Raw genomic sequence first — 17,302 nt, 5'->3', positions numbered from 1 at the left:
TTTGGTTGGATATTATGCTATGAAAACAGATAACAGAACAACTTGTGATATTATCATAAGTATTGATAAAGATCGCAATGAAATGAGTATTGAATGTTTTGTTGGTGGGAATAGAATAGAGAACGACTTAGGAACTACATTTGTACGTAGAGATAAAAGAGTGAACACTTTAGATATCAGTACCATTCATCTGAAACGACTCATTTTGTTTGAAGTAATGGTCTTCCGTCATATTTTAAGTTCAGAGGAAATTACTAAAATTTTATCTATCGGGTGAACAAGTTAACTAGAGTCGTTCAGAAAATGTTTCTGAAAACTGTAGAATGACAGACATTGAACATGACATCACAAGTTACTAAGCAACTGGAACGGTATTGCGAAATTCCCTGCTGGAAAGTCCCTGCCTGAAAACGTTCCGATAGGGGTATTGCGCAACATCCCTATGGTTCCGCTCGTTCCGACGACTCCAACATAGTGAAAATGGACCAGCCAGCAGATAAAATTCACATCCAGAAACGAGAATCAGCTCCGATACGGGTCTTTGTAAGAGCTCCTGTACGGCTCCGGTACGGCTCAGTCAGAATCTATCTAACAAATGAGAGAGAGAATAGAATGTCGTTCTGTTTTGATAGTGGGGGTGAGTCATAGCTACTGTATTGCGCAAGTCCAGGACCTGACTCAGCAGGGAATTTCCCCGCTTAGTTCAGGACAATGCACTGCTGCGCCAGCGTGAGTGAGTTCATATATAGGTCAGGGTCACACTTTAGTTACATGGATGGTTAAATTTTCCTTCGCTCCATGTAGATAAATGAATAAAATGGGTGTAAAATTTTTATTTTGTCCTGGAGGTCAAATATTCCTTACTACTCAATTCAAATATATATCCCTAATTAGCAAAGTTCATTAAATGTGCAAATTAGGAATTGGCTATAGTTAAAACGCTTAATGACTTTCAAAAATGTTAAATAATAGTATCTTTAATGTACATACCAAGTTTGGTCAATTTTGATCAATTCAAATCAGACATATATCCCTAATTAGGAAATTTCATTAAATATGCAAATTAGCAACTATCTGTCATGTAACCCCTTAATGGTTCCAACTGCTGATATATCTTGGTGTGATCAATATTTGTAGCAAATCTCATCAAATTGTGTGTAGTCGTTTTTAATGTATATCCGTTTTATCTAACATCATTCATTATGCAAATGAGTAAAAAGTATGCAAGCCACACCCACCAAAAACTAATCAGTTCTTGCCATTTGCTAATTGAATGTACCAGATTTGATTCTGATCTAACCAACCGTTTTTGAGATATCGGACCAACAGACAGACAGACAGACAGACTGCAGACGGACGGACAGACAGACAGACAGACAGACAGACATCGCTGCGACATATGCTCACGTGTGTAAACACGTGAGCAAATAAAATGAATACTTCACATCAAACTTTCATGCATGATCATTGAACACCACTCTAACTTTCAATCACTTTCAAAATATGACCAGCAAATTGTAAAGGACGGAAAAATTACAGAAAAAAATTAACATTCTCACCATCTCCACAATTCTCGCAAGCCAGAGCATAATTTCAACTCTGCTAACCTACGCGAAATCAAAAATCACCGGGTAGCGCTAAGCTGTTGCCGTAAAGAGGCAAGAAGTTTACGACGATGGATCTCCACGAACTGGCATGCCCTGATTACATTGATACTGATTGAACCTGGCTACAAGAGAGTAAAAACTCAGCAACAATGATTAAACAATCCCTCTATACAGAAGTGACATTTTGGTATTTGACGCAAAATTGTTCTATTAATTATGCAAAATAATCGACGTCTTCGTAATTTATACTCATATTTAAAAAGCCGTACCTTGTGAAAATGACATATACCCAGCCTGCACTGCACTGCATGGTCGGCCTGAACACGGAAATAGATAGCTGTGGAAACGCAGCTATCTATTGGCGGGGTAGTGGGGATTGCTATGCGGGTCAAAGGTCAACCCCGCCACGGATATCCGGGTATCCGTGGCGGGGTTGACCTTTGACCCGCATAGCAATCCCCGCTACCCCGCCAACAGATAGCTGCGTTTCCACAGCTAGGAAATAGAACACATGCACCTGCTTACGCCACAAAAGTGACTTTGGTTCATTATATTGCAAACCACTGTCCCTCTTTGATCAGACTACATCTTTGAACATTGTATCGACACATCACAAAGCGTTGTATCAAGCATTATTACATATGTACCACAGTTTATTCGCATCGAAGTGCGCGCGTACTACCGGTATTTGCACTGCAGTGCAATACCAAAAACATTATGCCATTCTTTTATGTTAATTAGAGGTTATTACCCAATATCGCCTGTTCCTGTGTCGTATGAGCATGAGTGTCATTTGTGCTGCATCAGACAAGAGATGAAGTCGAGTGTCTGATGCAGCACAAATGACACGAATGCTGATACGACACAAGGAACAGGCGATATTTGGTAATAACCGATTTATCATATACCCATGCCCATAATTTTAGGGAATTTTTACTAATAGAACGAAAAACTTTTAATTTTGAGGCTTTACTTTATTACGCCTTGCGCATAAATATCAGAATGTTTATGTGAACAGGCTTCATTCATAAAGTAAACGTCTCGCGTTGGGCGACCTACGTCGGTTTTTCGGTCACGATTACAGTTTTCTTTTACAATTATCTACAACATCGACAAACAACTGCACGGAATGACACATTGTTTTTTAGCTCACATTTGGTTATACCAATGTGAGTTTATCGTATAAGCTGAAGTCGATGGCGTCTGTATGTCTGTGTGTATGTTTGTATGTATGTATGTATGTATGTACGTACAGTATGTCCGTCAACATCAAAAACAAGCAAACCGCTGCACATTTCAGCTTGGTATTTGGTGTGTGGATGCATTCTGGGGTATAGATGGGATTTGTTCAAATGAAGCCTGCATTGCCAAAATTATGCAAATGAGCTTACAAAAGGTGAAAATGGTCAAGAATTAATATCTCGAGAACCGCTGTTTTGATTAATTTGAAAATTTGTGTGCAAGTACCTTAGGTGAACCTTATACAGTTTTATGAATATTGTGAAGTTCTCCTTAATTTTGTATTTTTGCTGAAATTTTTGGTGATTTTTCTCATTTTCAGTAAAAATTCTTCTTCTCTGAAACCGCCAGCCCAATCGCTCTCAAATTTGGGTTGGATCTTTGCAAGGGTGTTACTCTTCTAATTTGTTTAAATTATGACAAAATTGGGGAAATTACTATTTTGGAGCAATTTTGTCATTCTTGGTCAAAAAATCTTAAACAGTATTTTCTTTTTAAAACCCCTGGACAGACAGCTTTTATATTTGGTACACAGACGTACAGAGATGACAATAGTTAGATACGTGGAAATTGTCCTGAAATATACAAATTTGTATTTTTAAGACAATATTGTCATTTTTGGTCCAAAAAAACTTGTTCTCAAAATTACTTGTTTGATAGCTTTGTAATTTGGTATAAAGTCCCGAGGGATGTTATTAGATAAATTTTCTGCTCAAAGTGTTGGGAAACCCCTAAATTTGTATATTTTAGGTAATTTTCTCAGTTTGTGACCTTAAATGACCTACAACAACCCAGGATATGTTGTGAGACAGTTTTGAAGACTGTGAACATAATTTTGTCATATTGGGTATCAAATTGTAGGAAAATTTGATCCAGAAAACAAAGCTGAGGTGAATTTTTTCATTGCGGACCAATTTTTGCAACTTTTCTATGTAAGACATACAAGAACTGATGAGAAATTTGGATCCAGGATAATTCAATTTGGATCCAGGATAATTCCAGATGTTGTAATCACCGCCCACAGTGGAAGGCATTTCACCATCTGTAACTAACTTAAGTGCTGTTTACATTAGAATGATAACACTCATCGCATTAATTAAAAACTCCCCAAGGTTGTAAATTAAATACATTTCCTGGCATTATGTAATACCAAGGGATGGAACATTTGATATTCAGGAGGGGTAAGGTCTAGAAGATTGATGAGGTAGCATTGCTTTTTACCAGATCCCTTGTACATTTTTTTACCCACTTCCACCTTTTCTTTTCATCCAACCTTCTGTCTATTTTTTTTGGGTTGACATTTGCTTATGTATTTAGGATCTGCTTGTCCCATTGCTATAGAAGTTGATATGCATGTTCCTAAAGATGACCTCCAGTACCTAAGTTGAAGGCCTTATTTGCTTTTGTCATTTTTGTTTTTCCTGGTTTAAATATTTCTCGAATGGAGCTATTCAAACCGAATGTCAGCACACTGTCCTTGACGGTATTTTTAATATTTTTTATTATCATCATCATCATCATCATCATCACCACCATCAACAACAACAACAACAACAACAACAACAACAACAAGATTACTCAATTCCCTGTGCTTCAATCTGATTACCAGATATGAACTGAAAATGCTCAAGTGTTTCATACAGTTATGTGTAAATTTGAACCTTTGCCACGTGTTTGCAACTTCATTGAAAGTATTATGATCAACATAATGAACAATAATCACCGCCGATTAATTCTCAAAGGTCATGAAGTATACAAATATGTAATTAGCTGAAATAAAAATATTAAAGTTCTTTGACTGCTGTCATTGTATCACCATTTTATATAGCAAGTGTAATTACCATTGGCCAAGTCCTTCAAGCCATATATGCTGAGCTGTGAAAGCTCATTAGATATGCAAATTGTAAATTAGCTGACATGAAAATGTGAAATGACTTTCGATATTGTTTTAACCAGGTATAATCATCAATGTTGTCATGTTTTGCCAACTTTGATCAAGTAAATCCCAGTATATATCCCTAATAAGCAAAGTTCATTAAATATGTAAATTAGGAATTGACTTAAGTAAAATGCTTAATGATTGTCAATAATGTTGTGTCATGGTATCTGCAATATATGTAACAAGTTTTGTCAACTTTGGTCAAGTCAATTCAGATATATATCTCTAATTAGGAAAGTTCATTAAACATGCAAATTAGGAATTGGCTGAAGAGAAAATGCTTAATGACTTTCAATAATATTGTATTACAGTGTCTGAAATGTACATAGCAAGTTACATCAATTTTGATCAAGTCAATTCAGATGAATATCCCTAAGTATGAAAATTCATTTAATATGCAAATTAGGAATTGGCTGAAGTAAAAATGTCTTTTGACTTTCAATAATGTTATATCACAGTATCTTTGATGTATATAGCAAGTTTCAATGACTAAAATCAAGTTAAATTGTGTTGCTAAGTTATCCCTATATACCAAAAATCAGACCTCTAGCTCTATTGGTTGGCTCAGAATTAGATATGCGCATAATTAATTAGGTACAGGATGTGATGTCATAAGGTCTCCCATCATACCAAATATGAAGGGTGTAGCACTTGGGGTTACTTAGTTATGGCCATATATGTATATTTGAGGTCAAAGGTCATCAGGGTCACATGACATTTTGTCCAAAAATTGTATTGCTAAGTTATCCCTATATACCAAAAATCAGACCTCTAGCTCTATTGGCTGGCTCAGAATTAGATATGCGCATAATCAATTAGGTACAGGATGTGATGTCATAAGGTCTCCCATCATACCAAATATGAAGGGTGTAGCACTTGTGGTTACTTAGTTATGGCCATATATGCATATTTGAGGTCAAAGGTCATCAAGGTCTCATGACATTTTGTCAAAAAAATTGTATTGCTAAGTCATCCCTATATACCAAAAATCAGACCTCTAGCTCTATTGGCTAGCTCAGAATTAGATATGCGCATAATTAATGAGGTACAGGATGTGATGTCATAAGGTCTCCCATCATACCAAATATGAAGGGTGTAGCACTTGTGGTTACTGAGTTATGGACATATACTCATATTTAAGGTTAAAGGTCATCGAGATCACATGACATTTTGTCAAAAAATTTGTATTGCTAAGTTGTCCCTATATACCAAAAATCAGACCTCTAGCTCTATTGGCTAGCTCAGAATTAGAAATGCACATAATAAATGAGTTGCAGGAAGATGCCAAGGTCAAAGGTCAAGTGGAATCCCCAAAATTGTGGAGAGCAATTTGGTCCCCTACTGGCCATTGTCCAATAGAAGCTGGCTGTCTTGGACTTTAACATACGCCAGAATAAGCCATTGCCATAGCTTAGCCAGTCCGGGTCAGCTCCAAAATTGGAGCGCTATACCATAATATTTCCCCACTCTCATTAGCCAATCAGCGGCCGGCGCGCCATCAGTAAAAATTGTATTTCCTGGCAACCTCCACATGCGTCCTTCGTTACGTACGCCATACTGTGTCGAACTCCCGCGCCGTATTCTGTCATAATGTCGAACAGTTGTGTGGCCACTCTGTCAAAACACAATGTCAAAAGCGTACCAGTTTTATTCTGGCTAAGACAACCAAACCCCATATATCGCTGTGATTCCTAGACTCTGGCTTGAAGTCCTGCGAAATATAAATCGTGTACCTACACAGATCGTTCAGAATACCCCATTTGTATCGGTGATGGCAGCGATACAAATTCTACCGTATGGGGAACAGTTGTGTGGCCACTGTGTCAACACATTTTCAAAATCGCGTACCATTTTTAGTCTGCGTTTGACAACTACAAAACAGGTATCGTTTTAAAACTCTGACATTGCTCTTCTTCCTTGCAAAATGTTATACGCGTACCTACACAAATAACCTTTATAACAGTATTTCTAATAGAGATGACGAACATCCACAAAATGATTCTCGGTACTTGAGCGAAATCGATAAACTGGGGTAGAAATGAATTGTCAATATTTCGAATATTTGTTCACTAATCGGACTCCTTGTTGGACATGACCTTCTGCAGAACACGTGGATTATGTTGACTGTCGAAATTTGTCGAAATTCACAAGACAGGGGCTTAATAAGCGGCCCAAAACTGCCGATCACACTTGGTGGGTAATTTGTGACCCAGCGTGACCTGTACTTTATTAATGATGTAATCTGGTCGATGATTGGCTGAATGCCGGAATACATTATCATAATGAGTCTCCAATTTTGGAGCTGACCTGGACTGTTAGCTGCATAGGTATAGGGGAGGTCAAAGGTCATAGAAAAATCAGAAAAATAATACTTTAAAAATCTTAAAAATTGGCAAGACCTGTGACTTTGATATTTGGCATGAAGGAGCAAGGCTATAAGGTCTAACCAGGGTTAGGTTGGTAGCAGGTCGAGTTGACTGGGGTCGAGTTGGTTAGGGGTCGAGATGTCCAGAAACCATGGTCATCATGCTTCCCATAGACTACCATGTATCACAAAAATTAAAACTGTGATAACTTCATTAATATGCAAGCCACGCCCACCAAAACCTTTTCAGTTCTAGCCATTTGAATTCTGAAGATGTCTACTGAATTTGACTGAAATACGTTCAGCCGTTTTTGAGATAATGGGGATACAGACACACAGACACACGGACAGACATGGCTAAACCATACGCTCACGTGTGTGAACACGTGAGCAACAAATCAGACGTAGAGTACGTCTTATGCGTACGCGGTATTCTCTCGCTGTCGCCTCTCACTACATCTGACCAGCTCCCATAGAACATGTAGAAGGTCGCGTTCAAATCTCACGCACTGAAGCAATCTGATTATAATCAGATGTAGAGTACATGGAGTACGGCGACGTCTTCTCATGCGTACACTGTATTCTCTCGCTGTCGCCTCTCACTACATCTGACCAACTCCCATAGAAGGTCGCGTTCAAATCTCGCGTTCTGGCCAAAACAGCCGACCTATAAGAAGGCGCCTTACGGAGAACAACTCGCAAGCATTGCATATGCACAAAGAATCAAAAGTGTGTAACCCAGCCACAGGTCCAGTATGCATAATTTGAGATGATTTTTTCCTATTAATCATAAAAATAATTATGAATATTAATAAATTATTAATATGAATGTTACAGAATATTAAAACTTTTTTACACACAATGCCGTCTACTTTGTGTAAATGCCATCTGGAAACTCCATTGTTTTGATAATTATGATTATGAATAAATTATGATTATGATTAATAAAGTCATATTTTACACATTGTAATGTTCTTATGTGAACAACCCTCTGGAAACCCTCATACAGTTTCACAATCTATGCCAAAATATACAAGTGACACCATTGCCCAGGTTCAGTCTACGGCGAGAGTTACCATTGCCCAGGTTCAGTCTACGGCGAGAGTAAACTACACAGTGTATATAATAATGAGAAGGTAGCCAGCTCCACTCGACAGTAAACTGACATACCCATGAATTACCTCCGTTTTCTTCACTTCTGCATGTTGATTCTCAAAATTTCTCCCGGTGTTGGCAAGTCCATAAATCAGCCATCAAATCTACCCAGTTTTGGCCACTTAGACGGAAAATTTGTGAAGTTTTAGGCTGCGAGAAGGTATATATCGCCAATGAAATGATGCAGCCTCAGCGGAATCGACAGCATCCGGGATCTTTTAGGGCCGTTTGCGAAATTTGAATGTAGTCGCCAAGCGGGGCCGAGGGCGGGGCCATGATTTAACGTTATTAGATATGCTGACATAATTGATCGTACGGCCAATGACCTTTTTTACACATGAAAGTTACACTTACACTGTACGATTACTTCATGGTCTGTCCAAGGATGGAGGTTCCTCAAGTCAACGGTCCAAGCTATGTATGTGTGATTACAAACGGATGACGGGTTGCAGATGCGTTTGTTTATGATAGATACCCGGTTGACATTGTGAAAATATGTCAAGTTCAGCGACTTGGCGAGGAGACCTCAAAACAGCGTACGTACGTACAAACACGCAGCGTTTTTCTCGAGGGTCTATGCACGCAGTCACCTTCCAATTGAACTTGTGATTTTCAGAGATTTACAATGAAAATACAGGCAGCGTTGACTGTCGTCTATTCACAGGGGACTCGTGCTTGTTGTTTATTTGTGTCTGTTTGTTTGTTTGTGTGTATGTGTTTGTGTTTGTTTATTTGTTATTTTTAATAAAATAACAGCGAAAATCTTTTAATGTTACTCAAGTATACCAACATTTTCTTGTAATGTTGTAACCAAGGCAACGTCACTAATAAATATATATATATATATATATATATATATATATATATATATATATATATATATATATATATATATATATATATATATATATATATATATATATATATATATATTGATTTTTAACATATATGGTTAATGATTAGAACGCCGACATTTTTTCGGAAAGATTTGTTGGGAAAAATATCACCAATTACTATTAAGTCCAAATATAAAGAAAGATCCCCATTAACGACACTATTGCAGTTGTTGAAAAGTAACTATGTAGCCGGAACAATGTGTGAGAGTAAGCTGTAGTCAAAGTTATGGCATGATTCATGATCCAAGTCATTCATGGTGATACAGTGTCATGCATTTCCAGTACATCTAGTATTTCTACAAATTCATCATCCTCTTCTTAAACAATTTTGTCATGAGTAAAAGGGTTGACACAGCTATAGCTGCCATATGTATGGAAGATTAATTTGACAGCAGACATAACTGGTGACGTGTATTAGAGAAAGCAAACTCCATACATCGTTCACATCTTATAGTTGTTTGAATTTTGTGTATGTTATGTTTTTGTTGTTTTGTGTAAAGTGTTGATTTGCCATAGCGTGACGTACCCCTGATCTAGCCTACGTATCCTGCCCTGAACCCACACTGGAGTTGAAAGACTACTGTGACACTGCGATCCTTTGATGCTACCTTTCGAGAATAGAGTTGTCTTCATAAGTCGCTTAAAATTCATTTTCGGTTGGTGAAACGTGTGCACTACTTGACCACGTTGTTTCACTGAAGTATGTTCAAGTAAGGAAGCTAGAATGTCAACCGTTTCGGCCTGGTTGTGTTTGTGTATGCTTATGTGAATCGGAGATAGAGCTGTTGTAGGTATTGTTTGGCGTAGGTGTAACGCTTATATTTCCGTTTCATATGTATTTGATTAGGCTACGTTCACAAATAATGGTAGTGAGGGGCGGAGGAATTCGTGGTGGACTCGAAATTTTGAGGGTAGTAGAGGAGCATTTGAAAGTTTTGATGTGCCTATAGGGGACCTGAAAATGTTTTTGTTCCTTTTTACTTTTTGCGATTCCAAGGTTTCGAAGGCAATTCAATTAAAATCGAATAACAATTAAATGTCATCCGATTGTTCTAAAGTTAGTAATAATCAAACAAGATCTTTAATAACTCTTACTTTATATTTTTACTTCATTATTTTATCTCGAAAAAATCCTGTATTTTGTATCGTATTGTTGTGGCATAATTGTTCTAATGTATCGTAATGCTTCGCCTTTCACAAATCCTTGAATGTTGCCGTTTGATTGCATGAACTGGAATCTGGTATCTGTTGGTTGCGTGTGTGTTCTTCGAAAATGTTGCATCGATGACCTTCACAGATAATGAGGTCTAAAGATGTGATTTTTTGAGAAGAGTTTTCGAAAATTTCAGAGTAGGATGCATCTTTTATGTTTGATATAAATTTATTAAGATCGTGTTGGGTTCCAATGAAAACCAGCCATTGTCTCTGAATCTCAGTCAGAGCGATATTTGTTCTGTGTGTTGCTGAATTATTCTTACTTTGTATATATTTTATTCTTATTTTGCATAATGTTGGCATTATTCGTGTTTACTGCACAATGTTATGAAATATTAAAAATAAGTCTAGATATTCGCAATCTAAATAAAAATATTCGATAAGAATATTTTAGATACGTGTTTGGAATTCATACTTCTATTCTATATGCCAATACCTTTCATTTGATATATCACTCAATAGTTTAAAAGCAAGTGAAGAGTACATAGCAATGGATTTTTATAATTTTATATCAGACTCATGCAAATTAGGTACCCGTGTGCATTATGCAAATTAAAGAATTACGGCTCTATTTTGCAGCTGCATATCGTCAATTTTCGTGAAGCAGAGGTAATAGGCTTTCAAGTGACGTATAATGTGGCTGTATGATGTAGTTTTATGTGTTAAAATTATCGATATTCAAAAGGGGAAAATGTATTTTTTTTTATATAATTATGAAAAAATTTTAATAAAATCATTTTAATATCTCTTTGGGTATCTATTTTGTATTGTACATGCAAATACCTTTCATTCGATACATCACTCGATTGTTTAAAGTATGCTTAGAGTAATTAATAAATTCCTAATTTTATATCACATTTCTGTAATTTGCGTACCCTTGTGAATTATGCAAATTGGGCCGGCCGTACTTGAAAGCTCAACATCGTCAATTTTCTTGAGGTACAGATAAAAAGATTTCAAATGACGTATAATGTGGCTGTATGATGTTGCTGTATGTATTAAAAGTTTTCAAATATTGATATTCAAAAGGGGAAAATATTTTTTCAATATAGATATGAAAGTATTTCAGTGAAATCAATTTAATTATCTCTTTGGATATCAAAGTTGTATTCTACATGCAAATACCTTTTATGTGATATATCACTTGATAGTTAAAAAGTATGTTTAGAGTAGTTGACAGTAAATTTCTGATTTTACATCGCATTTATGTAAATTGGGTAGCCGTGTAAATTATGCAAATCAGGGGCTATGGCCCTACTTGACAGCGCAACATTGTCCATTTTCATAAAGTAGAGATAATAAGCTTTCAAATGACGTATGATGTGGCTGTATGATGTGGCTGCACGTGTTAAAAGTTTTAAAATATTGTTATTCAAAAGGGGAAAATAATTTTTTCATAATAAATATGGAAATATTTAGTGAAATCAATTGAAATATCTCTTTGGATATCCATGTTGTATTTTACATGCAAATACATTTCATTTGATATATCACTCGATAGTTTAGAATTATGTTTAGAGTAGTTAACAATGAAATTTCTAATTTTATATCGCATTTATGCAAATTGGGTACCCGTGTGAATTATAAAATTAGGGGGTTATGGCCCTACTTGGCAGCTCCACATCGTCAATTTTCTTGAAGTAGAGATAATAAGCTTTCAAATGATGTATGATGTGGCCATATGTAAGGTGGGTACATTAAGTGTGAAAAATAGGTGAGTCTGCCGCTCGCCTATAGTGAGAGGCGACAGCGAGAGAATACCGCGTACGCATAAGAAGACGTCGCTGTACTCTACATCTGATTTTAATCAGATTGGGCGCGCTTGCACTCACCGGGCATGGGGTTCTGTCATATTATTACTATAATTACATGCAAGTTCTATATATAGTATGAGGGGGCCGGTTTTCTTGTCATCTGTGTTGACAACATGCAGCTCATGGATGATCGGTTATTTTCCTTCAAGACAATATTGTGCCTTCGGTGTCATTGGTCTTTCATATGAGAAGATATAGGCCTAGGTGATAGAAAATGTTGTGTTTTAGTGCACTTTTGATAAAAGCAAAAGACACACGACTCACACAGTGCAGCCATTAACTACAATTCTACTTTATTAACATAATCTCATAAGTAAACTACACGTCATTGGTTACTATTGGATACTAGAGATAATTCCTTATCCTGGTGGCTTCCATCATTCAACACTTGTTAATGTATATAGGTTGACAGAAAAAGTCCTGATGAAATATCAATGCTGCCAAACATGTTTGATGTCTACTTTACTCGAATAGGGTCATTTCTACATAAAGACGATCGAAAATTGCATGACCATGTTTACTGGTGTCAACAACACGATCTAAAAACAGGTTTGTGAGGAGTAACCTGTCCTTGGCAAACTTTTCCCAGCTTATCTAAGGAAAACCTCCGACGCCACCTCGTAAATAAATATTTCCGTGATACTTTTTTTGCCGTTGAAGAATATTAAATTGCCTCGGGAGAGCATAAATATAAATAGCCTTGTTCTATACGTCTCCCCTACAACACTGAACGTTGCTGCGAATCCGTAGCCTCTGCCACTCGGGTAGGATGGTCATTGGAGTAGAACACGTCAAGGAGTGGCAGGGCTCGTTTTCGCAGCAACACTGAACGTTAACTGAATGAGTTAGAGCTGTTCGTGACATACAATATGAACAGAGACCGGGCGGACGAACTTCTTAAAGTTTGAATGCCTCTCTCATACAATACAATGTGATGATTTGGGGGTACTTACTTTTCGGACACAGCCCCTCACAACCCTGGCATTCGCCATCTTTGGCGATTTGTCCCTCCGGACAGGAGTCCACGGTACTGCTCACATCTAACGGCAAATTTCCAGCGACTAATAGAGCGAAAACACAGACACTGAACTGTCCGGTCCAAGCCATCTTCATCTTCGATATGAATCGCCAAACTGGCGCTACCTCAAGAAGGCCACATATTTGAGCAGCTCTCTGAAGACCAAACTCGTTCGACGATCCCGGAAGCGCTAACAAGTATGTCACCGTAAAAGTAGACGTTGGCTAATGTAATTACTATGTAAAAGGTCAACATCGGACAAGGCAGCTTAGAACCAACCAGTCTGCACGACAACCCGGCCTTTGGAGGTGTGACGACATAGTGATTTGATTGGGTATTAGCCTATTGGGTGATTCATATCATTCATATCGTGTCAGAAACCGATTTTTTAATGGGTGGATACACCCTGTTACGGCATGAATAACAGTTGATATTTATCAACAATGATAATATTCTACAATAATTTGATAATTCTTATAATTAAGCTTATCAAAATAATTATTTTCTTGACGATTTGCACACGATGACAACCTCAGTGTACACATGTTCCATGATTTTGAAATTGTTCACCCTGCTCATAAATGGTTTACACCGGCAAGAGTTGTCTGACATCAAAACATCAGAACCTGAGAACATTGCTCACCCTGCTTTAGATGCTTGAGTTGTCTGACATCGAATCATCAGAACCTAAGGACAGACACATGGTTCTTAATTTTTGATTTTTAGCTCACAATTGGCATATGTAAATATATCAAAGAAGCTTATATGGGTAAGTCAGAGGCCAGCACTTCATGCATATAGAAAAGCCTTTGAAGTCCTAACGAATCGATAAAGTGAATTTGAGTGGAAATGCATCTGTCTCTAGCTTTCGGGTAATTTAGCCACTAAATTTTTTACCAACAATTTTCCTTATTTTTCTCTTACATTAAGACTTATGTGTGAGGATGAGATTATGACAAAAAATCAATATGTCACCAGATTAATTTGGCAGCCAGAAGGATTTGAAATACACCCACTTTATCCCATTCAATGACAGAAATTATGAATCTCCCGTAGCGTTGCCCACCCCGATATATTTACTTTCAGTTCCTTTCTTTGAAATGCTGCACTTGTTTTATTACATGTGAACCACACTGAATAATAAATTAAAGTTAGCTTTTTTTCAGATGAAAATGTGCATAAGAATTTAAATTATCACTTCTCTCCTTCCAAAACATCAGTTAAAGCTGTTGCAATGACCACGCCTTTTCCATATTTTGTAGGATTATTTAGATTTCCAATCCAACAATTTTGTTCATTTTCACATAAATTATTTTTCAGATATTGCAAATTATATGCATCAAATAAAAATATGGGGTCACTAGCTTATTTACAATGTTACATCGCTTAAAATCACCCCCTCCCCATATGTGAAATGGGACAAATCACAATTTGATGAGAAATATGTCCTTTTCAAATTATTTTGTTGGGATTTTTTAATACTTTGTAACTATATCGACATTATTTCAAGCATTTAAAACTTACAACTCATGCTAAAAGCCCTGACAATAAGTTGTATGAAGGTAAGGTTTCCTTCAAAACCACTGTATAATTTTTACAATGAGCACGGTCCCTTAAAGTGGACGCGCGCGTCGTTGAGTGCGCGTTCTATTGTTTGCAGCTATGATGGCGTAAGCAAGTGACTCGATCACCCTTGTCGTGCTTATATACATGATATAGAACATTGTAACACACCTCATCCGCAGTCTGTATTCTAATTCGCCAATTGATAGTCACGTGGGATGCGTTCTTTTTGTGCTGATCCACGTAAAGACGTCATCAGGCATCATTTGTTTGAACTGTTGCCTGCCAGGCATCAGTTCCGAAAAATGATGCCCGCTGACGTCATAAACGAAATTTGACGCGAACGCGGACTGGAATGTAAACAAAGATGTCGTCTGCGGCCGATCGAAACGATAATGCAGGAATTTCTTGGTTTATCCTACTTTCTGAAGAAGAATTGAATGCTTTGGTTTCCAACAAGGACTCGATGCGGACAAAAACTATAATCAAAGGTGCATTGAACGTTTTGCAGAAGTATTGCCATCTTTTTAGGAAAAACTTTTCCTTACTGGACCACTCCAACATATTACATCATAGACCTACATGCGACAAGTTTTGTGTATAGTACGTTCTTATGCATGGCTACGGATGAGGTGTGTTACAAAACACATATTGACTGGCATGAGGGCAACAGCATACGTCTTTAACCCTCGGGCCTTTGAGTCACCCCAAAAACAGACTGTTCCCCTCGGCCTACGGCCTCGGGAAACAGTCTGTTTTTTTGGGGTGACTCACAGTCCCTCGGTGTACAGACGTATGCTGTTGCCCTCATAGCCAGTCAATATGTGTATATTATTACACCTCACTCATTCAACGTGCACTGCCATTGGTTAAACACGAGTCACGTGACATGTAAAAGAACGTGATGATGCCCTCTGCGAATGTGATGATGCCCTCTGCGAACTTGATGATGCCCTCTGCATTTGATATTACATGGATGACGTCATTTTACTTACTGCGCATCCTTTCTGTGGCAAAACAAATTGTCGTTCGCTTGTTGTACTTTGCAGTTGGCAACTTATGGCTGCAAACGTCATGCAGAGCTGTCACCGGCACAGTTAGACGATATTTTGATGCAAGTAAACAGCAAACGAACGAAAATGGCAACAAGGAATGCAATTTCTGTGTTCAGCGACTATACAAGCAACAAATTTGGATACGCCACCGAGGAGATCGGCAAACTTTAGCGGCAACCCTAGACTCGGCACTGACAACATTTACGCTGAGGTTCGGACTCAGAAGGCGAACTGTACTCGAAGAAGTCTTTGTGTTTTTGTTTCTTTGCATGTTTGCTTGTTCGGTGTAATAAAAATAATAACACATGAGAGCTTGGGCAAGATCACGATTTTTTGCCTGCCCTCGGGCTGGTGGTCATGATCGAAATACTGATGATGCCCTCGCCTACGGCTTTCTTGTCATCTGTGTTGACAACATGCAGCTCATGGATGATGGGTTATTTTCCTTCAAGACAATATTGTGCCTTCGGTGTCATTGGTCTTTCATATGAGAAGATATAGGCCTAGGTGATAGAAAATGTTGTGTTTTAGTGCACTTTTGATAAAGCAAAAGACACACGACTCACACAGTGCAGCCATTAACTACAATTCTACTTTATTAACATAATCTCATAAGTAAACTACACGTCATTGGTTACTATTGGATACTAGAGATAATTCCTTATCCTGTTGCTTCCATCATTCAACACTTGTTAATGTATATAGGTTGACAGAAAAAGTCCTGATGAAATATCAATGCTGCCAAACATGTTTGATGTCTACTTTACTCGAATAGGGTCATTTCTACATAAAGACGATCGAAAATTGCATGACCATGTTTACTGGTGTCAACAACACGATCTAAAAACAGGTTTGTGAGGAGTAACCTGTCCTTGGCAAACTTTTCCCAGCTTATCTAAGGAAAACCTCCGACGCCACCTCGTAAATAAATATTTCCGTGATACTTTTTTTGCCGTTGAAGAATATTAAATTGCCTCGGGAGAGCATAAATATAAATAGCCTTGTTCTATACGTCTCCCCTACAACACTGAACGTTGCTGCGAATCCGTAGCCTCTGCCACTCGGGTAGGATGGTCATTGGAGTAGAACACGTCAAGGAGTGGCAGGGCTCGTTTTCGCAGCAACACTGAACGTTAACTGAATGAGTTAGAGCTGTTCGTGACATACAATATGAACAGAGACCGGGCGGACGAACTTCTTAAAGTTTGAATGCCTCTCTCATACAATACAATGTGATGATTTGGGGGTACTTACTTTTCGGACACAGCCCCTCACAACCCTGGCATTCGCCATCTTTGGCGATTTGTCCCTCCGGACAGGAGTCCACGATACTGCTCACATCTAACGGCAAATTTCCAGCGACTAATAGAGCGAAAACACAGACACTGAACTGTCCGGTCCAAGCCATCTTCATCTTCGATATGAATCGCCAAACT

General features: G+C 37.8%; 1 protein-coding gene across 1 annotated transcript in view; it reads right to left on the bottom strand.

Annotated features, from left to right (window-relative positions):
• Positions 1-13,438, bottom strand: part of LOC139143239 (epidermal growth factor receptor-like) — a 167,603-nt gene extending 154,165 nt beyond the window's left edge. The window contains exon 1 of the mRNA XM_070713384.1: positions 13,184-13,438. Coding sequence (XP_070569485.1) covers positions 13,184-13,343 — 160 coding nt within the window. The 5' untranslated portion in view covers positions 13,344-13,438. The remainder of the gene's footprint in view (positions 1-13,183) is intronic.
• Between the last annotated feature and the right edge of the window lie 3,864 nt (positions 13,439-17,302).

Source organism: Ptychodera flava, chromosome 11 (genome assembly GCF_041260155.1).
Source record: "Ptychodera flava strain L36383 chromosome 11, AS_Pfla_20210202, whole genome shotgun sequence".
In the NCBI taxonomy this organism is placed as follows: domain Eukaryota; kingdom Metazoa; phylum Hemichordata; class Enteropneusta; family Ptychoderidae; genus Ptychodera; species Ptychodera flava.
Note: the sequence above shows the minus strand (reverse complement) of the source record. Positions and strands in the feature narration are given on the sequence as shown.